General features: G+C 41.7%; 1 protein-coding gene across 2 annotated transcripts in view; it reads right to left on the bottom strand.

Moving 5' to 3' along the window:
• Positions 1 to 242: 242 nt before the first annotated feature.
• dachd (dachshund d) overlaps positions 243 to 20,655 on the bottom strand; it is a 322,323-nt gene continuing 301,910 nt past the window's right edge. Inside the window, exons 9-11 of one of the 2 annotated variants that reach the window (XM_036958501.2) lie at positions 19,286 to 19,429; positions 13,295 to 13,363; positions 243 to 4,697 (exon numbers count right to left, since the gene is read on the bottom strand). In XM_036958501.2, the coding sequence (XP_036814396.1) occupies positions 4,660 to 4,697; positions 13,295 to 13,363; positions 19,286 to 19,429 (251 nt within the window). In that variant the 3' untranslated portion in view covers positions 243 to 4,659. The remainder of the gene's footprint in view (positions 4,698 to 13,294; positions 13,364 to 19,285; positions 19,430 to 20,655) is intronic. The other variant, XM_036958502.2, reaches the window with a different exon arrangement.

Genomic DNA, 20,655 nt, shown 5'->3' with positions numbered 1-20,655 from the left:
ACTGTTCTCTAACTATTGCTCCAATGGTGAGTATATAGCCCTACAATAACATATTGTTGATGAAAACTTTGACATATTGTTGATTAAAGGGCTTGATTTTCATGATGGAAATATAATATTAATAGTCCATGCAGAAACATATTGTGAGTCTATCAACAAATCTACAGGTTCTGCCTGTATCTTCTGTGCAGGTTTAATTGAATCAGGTCCAGTCTTTGGGCAACATAATTAACTCACATTGGTTATCATCAACATTTGAAGTTTATTTAAAGTTGAAGTACAATGAAGGGGTGCTATGTAAGTTATTCACGACAAGTCAACAACAGACCTACAAACTCCATCGCAACAAACTTTCAAAATAAAACAACAAAGGGCTCTATTCAATCAGATCCAGTTCAGCTGACATCCGCATAGCAGTTGTTTTGTCAGAGGTGGAACTGTGCTAGAGCTGTCAAATCCACAAGAGGCTCCTGGCATTATACCTGAATCGGACATTGCCATTGGCTGCACGGAGTCGCGTTAAGAGAAATCCCATGCAGCCTTGTTTACAAGTTAAAACACTGGAATGTGATGTAATCGACATCTCGATTGGCTGACAGAAATCCTCATTATTTAATTTAATGATTTTACATTAGAGTGTCATTATTTATATATAGCCTACACTTTCTCGTTCTGAACTTCTAACACGAGTGGAAAGGGTGTGGCTTCATGACAATGATCAAGAGCAGCTTCTCACCGATTTGACAGCTCCAACCCAGTCACACCTCCGACACTGCCAAAACATCAGCTATGCGGGTGTTGGCTATCGTCCGATAACACTTGATCTGATTGAATCTAGGCCAAAGTGTGAACATGGGACACTCTTTTCCTTACATTTTTTCAAACACACAGCCTGTTTCTTTTACAGTATATGACAGACATCAGTCCCTGTCTCAGGAATGAACTCATACATACTGTATAGGAGTTGACTCAGCCGGTGTGGGAAACTATTCAACCTTCCTTTTGAATACAAATGAAGCACATCTTTCCATAAAGTAAAATGCCTTATTTTTGCTGCATCAGGATGGCATTAACATACATTGTTGATTTGCAAGGGAACTTTAAGACAAGCTAATATACTATTTAATCCTATATCCATCAGCCACTGATGTTATGCAATGCACTTTGCTTGAGTTTTTAAACAAATATTGTACAACTGAGAAGGTTGGCTAGTTGTTGCCTAGTCATTCTTTCTCGCTGCTGCATTGTCTGTATATTTCCCAAACGCTATATCTATATATAAACGCTATATCCACATTTGTGTTTTTTCATCAGAAATGATTGCTTATGGGTACCTTCATGTGTGTGTAAAATATTACTGTTCTCAGATTTTTTATTCATAGATTGTAGATGTGTATGAATATTTGTTTGTGTTTAAAACGCTGTATATCCACTGTTTAGCTGGAATGGAATGTTCATATCCTGCATATTTGACTGTGATATGTGGTTGTCACACCGAGCTATCTTAAAATGTACGGATAAATCGCTCTGGATTAGAGACTCTGCTAAATGACAAAAATGTTAAATGTAATACATACAGATTGATCTGACAAATGTATCATTCATACAATTCTTTACCAAAGAAAAAGTTGCTATTTTTTACATTTAACTGTGTAAAACCTATCAGTACTACTTATTTCTCTGAGAGTGAGGAAGATATATAGCATTTTGGCAAAAATAACATGATTATTTGTCCCTCTGAAATGAAACCATCACGTGATAGATTTTAAACAAATACATGTCTGTCATTGAACAACCCCATGCCATGATTAGATAGTGAAAAAACACACCAATCTCTTTCATCATTTCTTTAAACAATAAAAGTTCATTTACAAACATTTCTGAAAAATTATATATACAGTGCCTTTCTGAAAATATTCAGACCCCTTGACCTTTTCCACATTTTGATACGTTACAGCCTTATTCTACAATTGATTAAATAAATACAAATCCTTAGCAATCTACATACAATACCCGATTATGACATAGTGAAAACAGGTTTTTAGAAAATGTGTGCAAATTAATAATAAATACATAGCAGAAATATCTTATTTACATAAGTATTCAGACCCTTTGTTATGAGACTCAAAATTGAGTTCAGGTGCATCCTGTTTCCATTGATGATCCTTGAGATCTTTCTACAACTTGATTGGACTCCAGTTGTAGTGCCTTTCCAAATCATGATTGGACATGATTTGGACAGGCACACAACTGTCTATATAAGGTCCCATGTCAGAGCAGAAACCAAGCCACGAGGTCGAAGGAATTGTCCGTAGAGCTCCGAGACGGGGATTGTGTTGAGGCACAGATCTGGGGAAGGGTACCAAAACATTTCTGCAGCATTGAAGGTCCCCAAGAACACGGTGGCCTCCATCATTCTTAAATGACAGAAGTTTGGAACCACCAAGACTCTTCTTAGAGCTGGCCGCCCGGCCAAACTGAGCAATCGGGGGAGAAGGGTCTTGGTCAGGGAGGTGAACAAGAACCCAATGAGAGTTCCTCTGTGGAGATAGGAGAACCTTCCAGAAGGACAACCATCTCTGCAGCACTCCACTAATCATGCCTTTATGGTAGAGTGACCAAAACGGAAGCCACTCCTCAGTAATAGGCACATGAAAGCCCACTTGGAGTTTGCCAAAAGACACCTAAAGACTCTCAGACCATGAGAAACAACATTCTCTGGTCTAATGAAACCAAGATTGAACTCTTTGGTCTGAATGCCAAGCGTCACTTCTGGAGAAAACCTGGCACCATTCCTACGGTGAAGCATGGTGGTGGCAGCATCATGCTGTGGGGATGTTTTTCAGCGGCAGGGACTGGGAGACTAGTCAGGATCGAGGCAAAGATGAAGTACAGAGAGATCCTTGATGAAAACCTGCTCCAGAGCGCTCAGGACCTCAGACTGGGGTGAAGGTTCACCTTCCAACAGGACAACAACCCGAAGCACACAGCCAAGACAACGCAAGAGTGGCTTTGAGACAAGTCTCTGAATGGCCTTGAGTGGCCCAGCCAGAGCCCGGACATGAACCCGACTGAACATCTCTGGAGAGACCTGAAAATAGTTGTACACCAATGCTCCCCATCCAACCTGACAGAGCTTGAGAGGATCTGCAGAGAAGAATGGGAGGAACATTCCCCAAATACAGGTGTGCCAAGCTTGTGGAGTCATACCAAAGAAGACTCAAGGCTTTAATCGCTGCCAAAGGTGCTTCAACAAAGTACTGACGAAAGGGTCTTAATACTTATGCAAATGCAATATTTCAGTGTTTTTAAAAATAAATAAATGAGCAAACATTTAAAAAAAAAATGTTGCTTTGTCATTATGGGTTATTGTGTGTAGATTGATTAGGGGGAATAAAATTATTATTTTTTTTGAATAAAGCTGTAACCTAAAAATACTTGGAAAAAGTAAAGGGTTCTGAATAATTTCAGAAGTTACTGCATATAGTGTTTTGGAATTAAACTGTTAATTTGACTTCTGAATAAATTGGCTTAAATGAGGAGATTCATTAACTAGTGTTAATATGCGATTATCACCAGTCCATGTTACAAATGAACACATTAGGAACAAAAGATTAAACATTATCCTGGACTAAAAAAGGATTTTCATTTGAAATGGATTATGGGTAATCTGTGTCTGGGAAAGTGGCCCCAAGTGTTTCAATAAAAAGTGATACTAACTGTTGCAAAGGGTTACCATTGACAGCCAAAGTTATTTATTTAAAAGCAAAATGTTCGAGTACATTTTCAAAATCAGTTGGGCTTAAGTGAATCAACCCTACGTATTTGTTCAGCACAATATAGGATTTATTAAATATCATAATTCCAGGACAAACATTTACATGCCTGCATGCTTTTTCACCAAAATGGCAGCTATTTGAAAGAATGATGGTTCAGAAATGAAACAAAAACAAACTATAAATTCATATGAATGTCGGTATTGTCTTCCTAATAGATATACTGCATACACAATACCACCTCTTAACTTTATATACACATACCATATTAATCAACTCAGCTTTTGATAGAGTGAGTTAGTGTGTCATTATCATCAGTTCTGGTATATACAACAATGGTAAAAAGGAAACTTTATTGTATTTTCTTCTAATTTAGAAAACATTCAAATCAAATCTCAGTCGTCTCTTTTGATCAACATACGGATAAATTAAAAAAATCACAGAGGTTTTTTCCAAGTGTTATATATATTTTGTTTACATCTCGGAATTAAACTTGAAATACAAAACACAACCTCTGAGTCTGATCATGTTCAAAGCTTTGTCGCTGGTTGAAATACAGTAGAAAAAATCTTCAGTGCTGTGAATTTCTTTGCGATATTTCCAACAGTGTACCCCTTGGTACATTTTTACTGTGCAATTATTGATTTTTTTAAACAACCAACCTCAATTAAACAAAACCTGCTTTAGCGACTATGTATTGTTGATATCTGTGAGAAAAATAGTTTCTACATTCAGACACAACCCTTTTCCGGTGTTTGGCCAAACACACTTCCATTGAACTGCTACAGTACACGCAGTGTGACCTGTTTCTGCTACGAAATCCACCTGGGCTCGTGACAATCTCCGTCAGATTGTTTCTCTTCTTTAGCTCATCATCTTCTTATCAGTACATCACTGTGGTTTTCAAGAACAGTCTTCCATCTGAAAGAAAGGACACAGTAGAGAGGGATTAGCCAATAGCGTACTGGCCATGCTGACTCAACCTGGAAATATGGGGTTAAGCTTTGACCTGAGAGTCGCCAAAAACACAACCAGTGTGGTTGCTAGCGTGCGTGATGCTTTCCCACAATAACCTAACTGAATAATAATGTTACATGAAATGTTTGAAGAGGTGTGTTCTGATTTGACAAAATCTTGAAAACATCAACAAATCTGATCTGAGAACTTCCAATACACATGGAATAGGCCTACTTTGTCCCTATTTGCTCTAAGTTACTCAAGCATATCATCACTCACAGCTGTAGATTTAACAACAGATATTAATATTGTTTATCCTACAAAGTCAAGTCTATAATTGTTGCACAAATGATTTGCATCATCTGTTGGATCAAACTGTGGAATCGAGCAGCAGCAGTTGAAGAGACTCCTTATGCCAGTGTTTGTCTGTCTCATGCATTGAAATAGTGAAATAAAACCAGGCCGATACAACTGTCTACAAATGTCATCTTCGACAAAAGGCAAATCGTACAAGGAACTGCCCATATCCAACGCTGTCTACCTGATAAATCGTACAAGTTAATTAACTAGAGAGTTGGGCACCACGAAAGAATCTTAAAGACCTAGTTAAATTTGACATCAATAGCAGTCAATATTAATCGTCATCTTAATTTAGTCTCATCTGAAAGTTGTAAATTCTTGGTTACCTGCACGAACCCTGGCTAACAATTTGAATCAGCAATACAAAATTGGGTTTAATCATTTATTTACTAAATACCTAACTAATCACACAGAATTACACATACACATCATTAAATCATAACTTGATTACAAATTACGTCATAAAGGAAAACGTCCCTAGTGGGCAGAACAGATATGACAGCTTGTTACACAAAAGAAAAGGGGCTGGGTTTGAGTGAAGGAGCGGGAAGACTGAGGAAGAAAGGCTGAAAATGCAATGAATATTTACTCTGAGCTGCGCTTCGGTAGGTTGGTGGTAGATGGAATGCCGTGTTGCCCAACCGAGTCCTTTGAAGAATGTCTCTGGTTGTCAAATGGATACATTGTAGTAACGTCGATGGTTGATAGACGGGATACTCTGTCTGTTCCTTCCTAACCCTTGTTGCATCTGCTGTTGCTAACTCAACGGCTAGGAGGTATCACTTCTGTAGTGAATAAGATTTCAAAGTTCATACCATTCGCAACCAAAGCTCACGCTGATGTTGGCTTGGTTCTGTAGTTATTATCTGAACCATTCTGACATAGGACCGTCATCCTCACATCCTTGGAACAGGAGGTTATATTGTCGTCAAGGGCTTATATAGGAAGGGAGAGGAGTGCGTGTTTGAAAAGTTTTATAGCTGGCGCAGTGGTTAAGTACCACCGCATATGTTCAATTGGTCGGATAGCCAGAATACAGTTCATTTCCCCCCACCTTCTGATATTCCCAGAATCTCTATGTTAACCAAGGTTTTTGCAAATGTAACCTCAGTAGGGTAGAGAGAGGAAAAAGGGGGGAAGAGGTATTTATGACAGTCATAAACCTACCCCCCAGGCCAACGTCATGACACTTCTGTGTGTCACTCTGAATGGGAGTCTGTTGGATAACTGGTATGATGTAGTTGTTGAGTGGCTTCACTGCAAGTATATTGTATGTTTCGGATATTCAAAAAAAAGTGTTTATTGAAAAAGGCAGAGCCATTCTTCTCGGATGCTATCTCTAGACACCTGCAACCTAACGAGCTTTGTCCATTTTCAAAGAACACTCGTCTCTGAGTGGTACGCCTGAGCGAGCGGAGCTGCCTCTGACGCGGGGCTGGTAAAAGCATCTGTTAGGCGCAGCTCAGGAGCATGTTTGACATTTATTACCCCCGTATTTCCTCTGCGCTGCATTACTGTGCCTTAAGAAGCCCTTTCTTCTCTCTGGCAGTGAACCTAAATAATTAAATTTAGAAAAGCACACCGAGAGACTTAAAGCAGCGACAGCTTGAGGAGAGCGATGTGTTGCTGCCTGGCAGTCAGATATGACACAATGTGAGGTCCGAGACATAGAGCGACATCTAGTAGAAAATGGTACGTTTGTTATAGGCTTTGAAGAGACTCACATTCATTGATCTTCAGTAATCTCACTATTGGACCATTTAACCTTTGGCCTCTTAAGGCCCATGGCACACTGGCAATATTTTGAGCCATATATGAATCAGAGGAGCCTCTCAATTCTATATGGAAAATGTAATATAATATGATGAAATCTTCCTCCATAAACATTTTGATGAGTACATGTTCTCACTCACTAATATCCTAAGTCTCACAACCAATGATACAACACTTTATGATAGGAGAGCATCCGTCACTGCACCGTGTACCTAAATCCCTAGCCTTCTGTCGTCGATGCATCAGTGTGCTGTATGTCTGTGTATGAAAAGCTGGGTGGAAAAAGAACAAAGGCTTGTTGTGGGGAGCTGGAGTGGAAAGACAAACACAGGGGCTAATTATCCGAACCTGCCGTGGGTCTCCAAGGTATTGCACTCTGGCCGCCTCTATTCAAGCAACACTGCAGAGTTATGTGTAAAAGCCATTACAGTGTAAATGCAAAGGGCTAAAAATAAAAGGAAGAGAGGAAGGTGGTGGTGGTTGGAGGGGGTTGGATGGGGAGGAGAGTAGACACATCCATGGTGGATGAAATGCTATGCCACCTTTCTCTGCCTTTCTGTCTGATCGGCTTCACTGTCACAGCTGTTTATAGGGAATTGTGAGAATGGTATGGGGAGGTGAAAGTGTGGCTGATTATCACTTTTGATAAGTTGTGAAGTAACGCATCAGGCATAGTAGTGTGCAAAACATCACATTGCTCAGGGAAAATAAAATAATCAGGAGAGAATTAAGAAATTTATTTTTGACATAAGGTTCTTTGGGAATTGTAGACACCATTTTCAATTTGGGCAAACAAATTGGTGGAACTCCTTGCATGCTTGTTCTGTTTTAATCAACTTACACCGCCTCCAGTTTGCAATATTACTGCAAATGTTGAAACATACTGATTTCCATTTTTGAGTGAGAAATATTGATGAAAGTCTCATTAAAATATGTAAAAACTTTAGCCATTTGTATAATGAAATCAAGATGAAAAGTTCATTAAAGGGGATAAATATTTCATTAGATGCTGAATAAAACAATGCTTTTTGGGCTTCTCTCAGCATAAAATTCCTTTTGAAAGATTAATTAATACATTTACATTATGCAAATGAAGCTCATGCAAATATTTTATGAAGACAATTAAAGGGCCTTTTTTCATTTTTTTGCTTCAGTGACATTCATTCATTGGATTTTTATTTTACATGCACTGTTTTGATGTTTAATCTCGCAACAAAGAACTGTATCTCTCAGCGCAGGGTCATGTTAACTTGCCCGACACATCGAAGGGCAAACAGGTTGGAACCAGAGAAGAGATACTGGGGAAGATATTCAGGCGAGAGCTGCAGTCCCAGTAGCATGGCTGTCTGGTAGCTGCTACAACGGCCAGAACTGCCTCTTGGAACCGATTCAAAAGCACTGCAAAAGCAATTAATAAACACAGACTGTGTTAATATCGCAGAATTAGAGAAGTGTGACAAAAGACAAATAGAAATAATTAGTTACCTTAAAAATTATGCTCTCGTTAATTTGTTTTCTCGCTCTCTCTCGCCCTAGCCTGAGCTGTGTGTTGAAAATATAACATACATTTCTCTTGGCTTTTATGCGTGTGATAGGCTTGGGTGTTTTTCACGCGTTTTCTTTGCTTGTGTAATTTATCAACATAATTTTTTGCCATTTGAGGGTAATTACGGTTTACTAGGCTGTTGGCAGAGGAGGGGAGAGCAGAGGAGACATGGGTGGCAGACAAATGCTTCTCTAATTGAACAAAAGCACACATTGTTCCATGTTAACTCAACCTTCTCCTATGTATATTCTTTAAGGCCACGATCACTGGCATTGTGAGCCGAATAAATGATTTTTTCATAGCTACAATCAAAGGCATCTGCTACTTTGCCAAATTGTAACATTAGAGAAAACATGTATGTGTATAGTCTATGCCACTGTCAATCTACCATGGCAATAGTTGGTACATGGCAATGACTATTTCTTTGATCACATACAAAGAAAATTGTACTGTAATATAATAAGGAAGTTTGAAAAGTTAACAATCCATTTAACAATTCAACTATAAAGAGCTCTTCGATGTCAATCTTAATTCTTCTAATTTCAAATTAAGGCTGCTAAATATACTAATTTAGCATCACATGGGGGGCTATACATATTCTCTATCCAAAAGTGAATATTTTTAGTGAAATTCGGACATTTGGTTTTCCTTTTTTGGGACAGCCGCCCTTTTCACATCTCTCCACTGACTGAATGGCATTTCATTAAGCAAGAATCCTCCCTCCTTACGGTACAAATTCTCAATTTGTTCGCTTATTATTTCTTATTTGACAAAAATATATTTTAACCCTGTGAGACCCAAGCATTTTATTTACCCCTCAGAAAGGCTAAGGACGCTCTGATTATGAATTTGAAGTTTGTAGAAAATATTTATGGAAATGTGGCAACAAATGCAACATTGTGCTTCAACGGTAGCAAAACATCTGTGGTAAGAAAACTGTGAAATTCTATTAAAATCACATCAAAATGGATCAAAAGCATGATGTGCTATATACATGTGATATAAAATATTGTCTCATGGTATATATAGTTGAAATGAATGTTTTGAAAAATACACATTTGTCAACTTGACCAATCCAAGTTGGAGTATTTGGCTATCAAAAAAATATATATTTTGTTACTATTTTGTAGGTTTCCTATGTATGGAAAACCTCTAACTTACTTTTAGTAATATTTGGTTGTCCTTTCTGGCTTAATTTGGAGAGATAACCTTCTATCTTACTTTTTACCATTAATGGCTGTCAAAGGCAGCATTCTGACCTGATAAACCACACAGTTTCCCTTCCAGCCTCATCTACACATCAAAAATGTATATCTTTAATAAACAATGTGTGGTTATTAGGTCAGAATACTGCCATTGGCGACCATTTATGGTAAAAAAAAAAAGTAAGACTTCCCAGAAAACGGGACGTCCTAACGTTCCCATTAGGTCCTTTAAGGGTTTCAGCGTGAAGTTATCCTATTGACGTTCTTGAAAAGATCTAAGAACGTTGAGGGATGGTACCAAGGAAACGTTCTCTGAGAAACCTTGTCTAGTTCCCTGTAAATTACCAGGACATCACTAAGGACCAACCTCTGGACCTTTTTAGGACATTCTCAGGACATACATTTACTAGTCCTTAGGACATTGTGTGATGGTCCCAAGGAAATGTTCTCTGAGGGACATTTGTCTAGTTCCTTGTAAGTTCCCAGGATGTCACTGAGGACCATGTCAGGACGCTTTTAGGACGTTCTCAAGGACATACATTTTATTAGTCCTTAGGACATTGTGTGATGATCCCAAGGGATCGTTCTCTGGGCGAGCTTTTTATAGTTCCCAGTTTGTGCCAGGTACGTGTCATGGTCCCCTGAAGGTCCCCTGAACGTTCTTGGGACATTCTGTCATTGTTCCCTGGATGTTTAATGTAGTTCCCGGGTTTGTCTCGGGGACGTCCTGAGCAAATTTTTAGGACGTTTTCAGGATATTGTGTCATGGTCCCCTGAAGGTTTTGTCTAGTTCCTGGTATCATAGTGATTTACTGTGTAATCTTCCTATTTTCCAGGGGAAATTGAGACCTCTGTCAGTGAAAAAGTGGTGATGTTAGGAAGAGGTGGGAAGGAAGGGTGGGAGAGACATTGTTGGGGATTATTAGAGGAAGACGTAATGATACTAATAAAGAAGTGAGAGGTGTTGTGACCCCAAATTGCACCATATTCCCTACAATCTCCTAGTTATTTTGCCCAACCAAGGTATTATAATCCCTGATCAACTCCCAGCTGAGACTTTTTTAACTTCTCACTCTATTCTAAATATGCATCAATCTGGTTTTAACTTCTCACTCTATTCTAAATATGCACTAATCAGGTTTTTACTTCTCACTCTATTCTAAATATGCACCAATCTGGTTTTGACTTCTCACTCTATTTTAAACATGCATCAATCTGGTTTTTAGATCTGGACATAGCACAGTTTCAGCCACTATGCTTGTTTTACATGATGTGTTAAATTGCCTAGATCCTATGCTGCCTTATCTATAGACCTTTCTAAGGCACTTGACACCGTTGACCACTCCCTACTCATTAAAAAACTGTCTGAAATGGGAATGGATAGGGAGTCTTGCAAATGGTTTAAGAACTACTTGACCAACAGGACACAACCAGTGTTTTCTGATTGTGTCAAGTCTAGTTTACTTAAAATTATAAAAGGTTTAAAAAAAAAAACACGCCCTGTTAAGAACTCTTTTTATTTTTTTTTATACATATTGACTTTCAATGTTTATTTTTTTATATCTTTTTTATATATATATTGACTTTCAATTTTAGAGTGAGAAGTTTTTTAGTGTAAAAATTAAAAAAAAATTACAACATGAAAAGCTTTCAAAAATACATTCAATTTTAGAGTGAGAAGTTTTTTAGTGTAAAAAATAAATAAAAATTACAACATGAAAAGCTTTCAAAAATACATTGTGGTACAAAAAAGGGAAAAAAGAAATGTAGCTTAATCAAACTAACTGCTCTTCTCCATTTGTTCTTTTCAAACATTGTAGTAAAATTGAAATCACGCCCTGACCTTAGAGATTTATTTCTCTATTTGGTTAGGTCAGGGTGTGATTCGGGTGGGCATTCTAGTTTGTCTGTTTCCTTGTTGGCCGGGTATGGTTCCCAATCAGAGGCAGCTATCGTTGCCTCTGATTGGGAATCATACTTAGGCAGCCCTTTTCCCACCTGTTTTTGTGGGTAATTATTTATTTTCCGTGTTTGTTTGTGTGCGCCACGGTTGTGTCACGTTCAGTTTCTGTTTACCTGTTTTTGTGTGAAGGTTTCACTTTATTAAAGATGTGGAACTACATGCATGTGACACGGGTTGATTTTGGGACATGTTCTCGTTACTATTTATATAAATAATATTGGTCTATGTATTAAATGCTGTAATATTCATCTGTATGCAGATGATACGGTTATGTAAGCCATCTGCACCAAGCAATGTTAGAGCTGCAATCTGATTTTGTTACATAACAGAAAGTCCTTATTGATTTGAAACGTGTACTTAATACTGGCAAAACTAAATATATGTTGTTCTCTAATTCACTGAAAAATGTCTCAGATGGGCTACACATTCAGTCATTGGAGGGTTCTCTCGCGAGCGGGTTCCTGCCTATAAAAATCTGGATTGATAAAGATCTAACGTTTAAAAACCATTCTGATGAGCTAGTTAACAAGTTAAGATTTAAAATGGGCTTCTTTTTTTTTCTGAAATGAACACCAAGAAGCAGATTGTAAAGTTTTTGACTATGGTGACACCATTTAACAGAATGGAGATGCAGATTCTACTACTCATAAACCTTTGGAGGCCATCTACTATAGCCCCCTTCCCTTTATGACAGGTGATAGTTTTAATACTCATCACTGCAACCTGTATCAGAAGGTCGGCTGGACCGCACTAAAATCCCGTAGATCACTTCATTACTCCCTTCTTGTTTACAAAGCTCTGCTCCACAAGCCTACAACATACCTCACTTCCCTGTTGAAATATAAAAATTTGAGACACCAAACCCGTTCGCAGGGTCGGTTAACTCTTCAGGTCCCACTTGTCTCCACTATCTGCCTTTAGTTTTAATGCACCGCAGTTATACCTCACAAAACAAATGATTGAGTTTACTGAAGTGTGCAACTGTTTCAATTGATTATTCTAACTTGTTCTAATAACCTGATGTCATGTATTTATAGCTCTCTTGCATTATTTTATATTTTTGTTGTTGCTTAATTTTTGTCCTCTGGGCACCATTGTAAATGGGAAACTCTGCCCTGGTCAAAAGCAGTGCAATAGATGGGGCATACACTACATGGGAAATAAGTGTAATTTGGGATGCAGTCTTCAGAGGTTATCACCACCCTCCACTTCATATCCAAGACCCCACAAGGCAAACAAACAGACTGGGATGCAGTCTTCAGAGGTTATCACCACCCTCCACTTAATATCCAAGACCCCACAAGGCAAACAAACAGACTGGGATGCAGTCTTTAGAGGTTATCACCACCCTCCACTTCATATCCAAGACCCCACAAGGCAAACAAACAGACTGGGATGCAATCTTCAGAGGTTATCACGACCCTCCACTTCATATCCAAGACCCCACAAGGCAAACAAACAGACTGGGATGCAGTCTTCAGAGGTTATCACCACCCTCCACTTCATATCCAAGACCCCACAAGGCAAACAAACAGACTGGGATGCAGTCTTTTGATCAAACAACCATGAAGTCTTCAAACAAGTGATTAATGTACCCCCCCCCCAGTGCTGTGGCCCAGATGGCAAGCTGTACACTTCAACAGCAGGCAGAGTTAACACTAATGCTCAGAGAGAGAGGAGAGAGGAGAGAGAGCGAGATATCAGGTTCATGTACCTTGTATTGCCCTCTCAGCATCTGTTCTTCCAGTGCTGCGGTCACTCTCCATCTCTGGGGTCAGTGAGTCTGGGACAGCAGAGGGATAGAACACAACCACTGTTAAAGTGGAACTGACAGTGTTTTAGCAACACGAAACCTTATTAAAATATGTTCATATACACCTCCAGGAATAATATGAAACCTTTTTTTTTTTTTTTTTTTTTTTACATTTTCTGACAAGCGAGCACTTAGACATGGTCATTTTCACGTTTTCATATATTCATCGAATGTTTGGGAATGGCATTTGTGAAGATTATATAGCAATATAGAGTGGGAAAGCGTCCGGCTACTATTCTCCATTGTTTATCAGTGCAATGTTGATGGCCAAATAGCTGAAAAAGGTTTAGAGGGTTAATCTAATGTTCCCGTATTATATTTTATCTCATCTCGCTCTGGCTAGCTTTAGTTGTTGATATTTTTGTTGCTGATGTGCATATGCAACTGAGGGAGAGAGAGCCTGCCTTTTCATGGTTGTTTGATCAATAAGACTGAAGTTTCACAATGTAAGAGCACTTCCGTGGTGTTAAAATATTTGCAGAAACCCATTCAGGTGTATTTGGTTGCTTTTGGTGAATGTGTTCTGATGATCTAAAGTTGTGCTGTTGCTACTGCCTGTAATCACACAGTCCAGTTCAAAGTGAATGATGGACCGTGTGACAAATGGCTAATTTGCATATAGACCTACTGTAGCTCTGATTGGCTATGGCGCACTGACCTGTGTAGAGTCCGGTCCTGGACAAGACAGGTGTTTTTATTAGGTTTTATTTACTGCAGTGTCCATGAATTGTCCAAACGCATAAGTTTCTGTATATAGCATTTTAACATTTATATTAACAAAAGAGAGATTTTTTTTGGGGGGGGGAGCACTGCCTGGATCACCAGTGCGGTTGAACGCAGCATTGATGTATGGTGCATTCAAAATGTATTGTAGTTGAGTAGCCAGCCTAGGCTACTGCTCAAATGCAATGCAATTTAAGTTGAATTCACCAATGTGTGCACATCAGGCTGTAATTTCATAAAGTAGATGACCTAACTGTTGACTTATTTATATTCGCTAGTGTGTGCTATGCGGCCCAGCGGGCCTTGTGTTTGACATGTGCACTGGCCTATTAACAACGTTATGACTGACTTGTGATCATTGCCCTTGCTAGTTTGATTGTATTGACATTTCCAGCCTTAGTCGAGTCATTTAAACTGAAACAGTGCATCCCGAATGGGTGGAGGCAGCAAACAATGTGATTTACAACATGATAGCAATATAACTACAAGAAATGTATTGGTTAATTATATTAATCATGCAATGAACTGAATCCATATGTTCTGCCAACAATGCCTTACTGTACGTCATGGAATTTTGAGTCAAATAGAACCTATTTAAAACCTCTTATAAAGTTTGTTTTGAACCATAAACTGGGAATTGTATATTTTTGACTGATATTATGATTGTCTGTTAAAGTGGAACAGACAACATTTTAACACCCTTCACATGGACCAGCCACACTAAAAGCTTTCACTTAAAAACTACATTTCCTGTAAGTGAAAAACACAATAAGACATTGAATGATCAGTCAGATTGCTGAATCACGATTTAGCTTGATATAACTTATGTTATATGTAAAGACAATAACCTATAACACTATGAGTTATTAGCACAACACTGTGATTGAGTGTAACTGCACTCAAAACAAAGGAAAGAAGAAAAGAGGAGAACAGTAGAGCACAGTACAGGACAGGACAGGACAGGACAGTACAATACTCTATGATCCCCCAAGAAGCACATTTCTTTGCTGCAAACAGTGAAAAACAGAAAGCATATAAATATGCCACACCCTGATCTGTTTCACCTGTCTTTGTGCTTGTCTCTACACCACTTCAGGTGTCACCCATCTTCCACATTATCCCCAGTATATTTATACTTGTGTTCTCTGTTTGTCTGTTTCCAGTTAGTTTTGTTTCAACAAGCATACCAACGTTTTCACCCTTCTGTCTCTAGTTCCTATTTTCTAGATTTCCTGTTTTTTGACCATTCTACTACCTGCCCTGCCTGTTGTTCTGTACCCTGTCACACCACTCTGAACTGGCCATGACGAACCCAGCAGACTTGGACCACCTATGCAACGCCGTTTCCTCCCAAGGGTTACCAAGAGTTGCTTCGTGGTCTTATGGATGGGTTCCAGACCTTGGCGCGTTGGACACTTTGCTGGAGCAATTCTGCTGGTTGTTTGTCAGGCAGCCCACCACAACGGTAACCTCCCATCCGCTCAGTAACCTGGCTGTTAGCAGCGCGGCCTCCCTGGCCCCCCGGCTTCCCGAGAGCCCCGCTTACCTCCCCCTTCGCTGGAGAGTCAGGAACCTGTGGAGCGTTTCTTGCGCAGAGTTCTCTCATCATTGAGCTACAGCCCTCCTCCTTCCCCTTGGACCACTCAAAGATAGTGTACTTCATCACGCTGATGTCCGGGAGTGCTCTTGCCTGGGCTATGGCCGTTTGGGAACAGCAGTCGGCCATATGCTTCAGTCTGGAAAAGTTTGTGGCGGAGGTGAAGAAGGTTTTTGATAGTCAATTGTCCGGGAGAGAGGCTGCCCGGAAGTTACACCAGCCTTGGCAAGAATCCTGCAGTGTGACAGACTTTTTCCGTTTGTTGGCATCTGAGAGTGTCTGGAACCCGGAATTGCTGTTCGACACGTTCCTGCAAGGAGTATCAGAGGAGGTTATGGACAAACTATCAGCCCGGGAACTACCGGGTCTCGACTCGCTCATTGCCTTGACCATCCTTGACCATTGACCATCGATGGGCGGCTACGGGAATGCAGGAAGGAGAGGGGGTTTGATTCCACCCGCCCGCCCAAGGATTCCACCTTCCCAACGTCTCCGTTGGGCATCCCCACTCAGCCCCTCTCAAATCCCATGGATGTTAGAGCGCTGGATGTGCGCTCTATAGGCTGGGTCACCCACAATACCACTCCTATCAACCTACGAGTGTCAGGGGAACCACAGCGAGGCTATCCAATTCATGCTAATTATTGGGGTGGCATGTAGCCTAGTGGTTAGAGTGTTGGGCCAGTAACCGAAAGGTTTCTGGATGGTAAAAAAATCTGTCATTCTGCCGCTGAACAAGGCAGTTAACCCACTGTTCCCCGGTAAGCCGTCATTGTAAATAAGAATTTGTTCTTAATTGACTTGACTAGTTAAATAAAGGTGAAATATATATTTTTAAATTAAGTCTCCACAGGTTCCCGTGGTATTGGGATTCTCTTGGCTCCATCGACACAATCCCCTTATTGACTGTACTGCCATGCCCATTGCCTGAAGTCAGCATAACCTGCCCAATGACATCTTCGCCATTCCCGCTGAGTACCAGGACCTCCGGGAGGTTTTCAGTAAGGCCCGGGTCACTTCACTTCCTCCGCACCGACCCTATGATTTCGGAATCGACCTTCTCCCAGGCACCACACTGCCCCGGGGACGACTGTACTCTCTGTCCAGTCCGGAGACTAAGGCTATGGAGACCTACATCGAGGACTCCCTAGCTGCAGGGCGTTCTTTCGCCTCCCCCGCAGGCGCAGGGTTCTCTTTGTGAAGAACAAGGACAAAACCCTGCGCCGGTGCATCGATTACCGGGGCCTCAATGACATCACGGTGAAGAACCGCTACCCGCTACCACTCATCGCCTCGGCCTTCGAGCCGCTCCAGGGGGCCACCGTTATCTCCAAGTTGGACCTGCGGATGCCTACCACCTGGTGCGGATAATGGGAGGGGGACAAGTGGAAGACTGCCTTCAACATAGCCAGCAGTCACAACGAGTATCTAGTCATGCCATTTGGCCTTTCCAATGCCCCAGCTGTGTTCCAGGCCCTGGTCAATGGCATTCTCTGCGAAATGTTGAACCAGTTTGTCTTCGTCTACGTTGACGACGTCCTTATTTTCTCCCACTCAGCCTAAGAACACATGCTCCACGTCCGACAGGTCCTCCAGCACCTTCTGGAAAATCAGCTTTTTGTGAAAGCTGAGAAATGCGAATTGCATCGCTCCACCATCCCCTTCCTTGGTACATCATCGCTGCAGGGAATGTACAGATGGATCCCGGGAAGGTGAGAGTGGTGGTGGATTGACCCCAGCCTATGTCCAGAGTGCAGCTGCAAGATTTCCTGGGACTTGCCAACTTTTATCGGCACTTTATCCGGGGCTGCAGCACCCTGGCTTTCCCCGTCTGCACCCACCTCTCCCAAGGTTCCGTTACGATGTGGGAAATCGTGAGCTTCTCGCGGTGAAGATGGCGTTGGAGGAGTGGAGACACTGTTTGGAGTGGGCGGAACATCCGTTCATTGTGTGGACGGATCACAAGAACCTAGAATATCTCCAAGAGTCTCAATTCCAGGCAAACTAGGTGGGCCCTGCTTTTCACCAGGTTTAACTTCTCCCTCTACTACCGACCAGGATCCAATAATATCAATATCATTCCACCTCGTGCCTGGCAACGGCACTCAGCTGGGGAATAGGGAAGCAGGTCATTGGACGCAGTATTCCCAGCAGATAACCGGATGTTTGTTCCTGACACTGCCACTCGGTCCTGGAGTGGGCCCACTATGGCCCAGTTTATGATGCAGCACGTCTTTCGGATCCATGGACCCCCGGTGGAAAAGGTCTCCAACCAGGGTCCTCAGTTCTCATCCTGCTTATGGAAGGCGTTCTGAACGCTCATTGAGTCATCGGTTCTACCCTCAGTTCAACAGCCAGTCGGAGCGAGCAATCAAGACCTGGCAATCAAGACCTCCGCCAACCCCACCATCTGGATCCAGCAATTAGTGTGGGTTGAATATGCCTGCAACACCCTCACCTGCTCTGCTGCTGGGCTCTCGTCTTTCGCGTGTTCAAAGGGTTATCAGCCCCCGCTCCCCCCCCTGCATGCGGAAGAGGTCGGTGTACTCTCGGCCCAGATGTTTGTCTGCCGCTGTCGCCGTACCTGGAAGAGAGCCCAGTTGTCTTTCCTCAAGACCACCTGCAAGTATAGATGACAAGTGGACTGCCACCGGAACCCGGCTCCCCGGTATCTTGTCGGGCAGACGGTATGGCTGTCCGCTCGAGACCTGCCCCTCCGGGTGGATTCCTGCAAACTTTTGAAAGTTGTTTGTCTTCTGTTGCCCTGTACACTCAATATACATCCGACTTTTCATGTGTCTAGGATTAAACCTCACATATGTCTCACAGCCCTATGTCTCCTGTTTCTAGGTCTACCCCTCTACCCCGTTTCATCGCCGGGCCAACCGGCGTACACGGTGAGGCGCTTTCTGATGGTTCGACCACTAGGCAGGGGATTCCAGTACCTGGTTGACTGGGAGGGTTATGGCCCAGAGGAGAGGTGCTGGGTCACGCTAGGAACATCCTGGACCCAGGCCTCATCACCCTGGTCAACCAGGTATGCGCCCAGTTAGGACGCCAGGTGGCGCCCCTAGAGGGGGGGGGGGGGGGGGGGGTACTATTACAACCTGTTCAGCTGTCTTTGTGCTTGTCTCCACCCCCCTCCATTTTCCTCATTATCACCAGTGTATTTATACCTGTGTTTTCTGTTTGTCTGTTGCTAGTTCGTTTTGATACGTCAAGCCTACTAGCATTTTTCCCGTGCTCCTTTCTGTCTCTGGTTCCTGTTTTCTGGCTTTCCGAATTTTTGACCTGTCTGCCTGCCCTGACCCTTTAGCCTGCGTGTCGTTCTGTACCTTGTCACATCACCCTGGATTACTGAAGTCTGCCTGCCCTGTGCCTGCCTGCCGTTCTGTACCTTTCGGACTCTACTCTGGACTACAGACCTCTGGAAGCCCTTGACCTGTCGTTTGCCTGCCCCCCTGTTTTTGTAATAAACTTTGGTTACTTCAAAACTGTCTGTGTCTGGGTCTTCTCCTGAGCCTTGACAACATGAAAGTAGAGTGAAACAGAGAATAAAAAACAACCCTAACCATTGACTGAGCGCAGGCTCTCTGAGGGTGATGGCTGTTTGATGCAGTGTTCGGCCTGCTCCCTCCTCTTGGACTCATACTCCAGAGCCTCCTGCAGTTTCCTCTTAGCCTTCTTCTCCTTCTTCAAACGCTTCTGGATTATTGCTGAGGGAAAAGAGAGAAGAGGATAAATGTATCAAATACATTTTATTTAATAATTTTCTATCTAATCATATCAATTAGGAATAAATTGTTATTTACAATGACTTGGCAAGTGGCAAGTGTGGTAAGAGACAAGAAACATATTAGGGCCGGCTCAAGCCTTTTGTGGGCCTTAAGCGAGATTTGTTTGGGGGCCCCCCACCTGACGGCGGAGAGAAACATTTTTGTTCAAAAGTTAATTTCCTGCAATTAGAAAGGTGTCGGAGAGGATGGCTGACGGTTTACATGCTCCTAACCAACTGTGTTATTTTGTTTGTTTGTAACTTATTTTTTAGCTTATTTTGTACATAATGTTGCTGCTACCGTCTCTTATGACCAAAAATAACTTCTGGACATCAGAACAGTGATTACTCACCACGAACTTCCTTTAACGAGTCCGACGTGAAGGATATACTGCTTTCCCGGCAACAGGCCCAAATCCCTGTCATTAGCGTGAAGAGAAGACGGGAAAAAAGGAGGTGGATGTCGGCTACCTTCTGAGAATTCGTAGGTGAGCAAGTAAACCATCACTGCCATCTGTTGTATTGGCCAACGTGGAATAATTGGAAAATATAATCGATGACCTACGAGCAAGATTAAACTACCAACGGGACATTAAAAACGGTAATATATTATGTTTCACCGAGTCGTGGCTGAACGACGACATAAATAACATACACCTGGCAGGTTATACACTGTGTTGGCAGGATAGAACAGCAGCCTCTGGTAAGACAAGGGGTGGCGGTCTATGTATATGTGTAACAACAGCTGGTGCAACATATCTAAGGAAGTCTTGACGTTTTGCTCGCCTGAGGTAGAGTATCTCATGATAAGCTGTAGACCACACTATCTACCTAGAGATTTCATCTTTATTTCTCGTAGCTGTCTCTATACCACCACAGACTGATGCTGGCACTAAGACAGCATTGAATGAGCTGTATACCGCCATAAGCAAACAGGAAAATGCTCACCCAGAGGCGGTGATCCTAGTGGCCGGGGACTTTAATGCAGGGAAACTTAAATCTGCTTTACCAAATTTCAACCACCATGTTAAATGTGCAAGATGTGCAAGCAGGAAAAAAACTCTAGACCACCTTTACTCCACACACAGAGACATGTACAAAGCTCTCCCTCACCCTCCATTTGGAAAATCTAACCATAATTCTATCCACCTGATTCCAGTTTACATC

This window comes from Oncorhynchus mykiss, chromosome 22 (assembly GCF_057628025.1).
Source record: "Oncorhynchus mykiss isolate SJ-2025 chromosome 22, ASM5762802v1, whole genome shotgun sequence".
NCBI lineage: Eukaryota > Metazoa > Chordata > Actinopteri > Salmoniformes > Salmonidae > Oncorhynchus > Oncorhynchus mykiss.
This window is presented reverse-complemented; position numbering and strand designations above follow the sequence as displayed.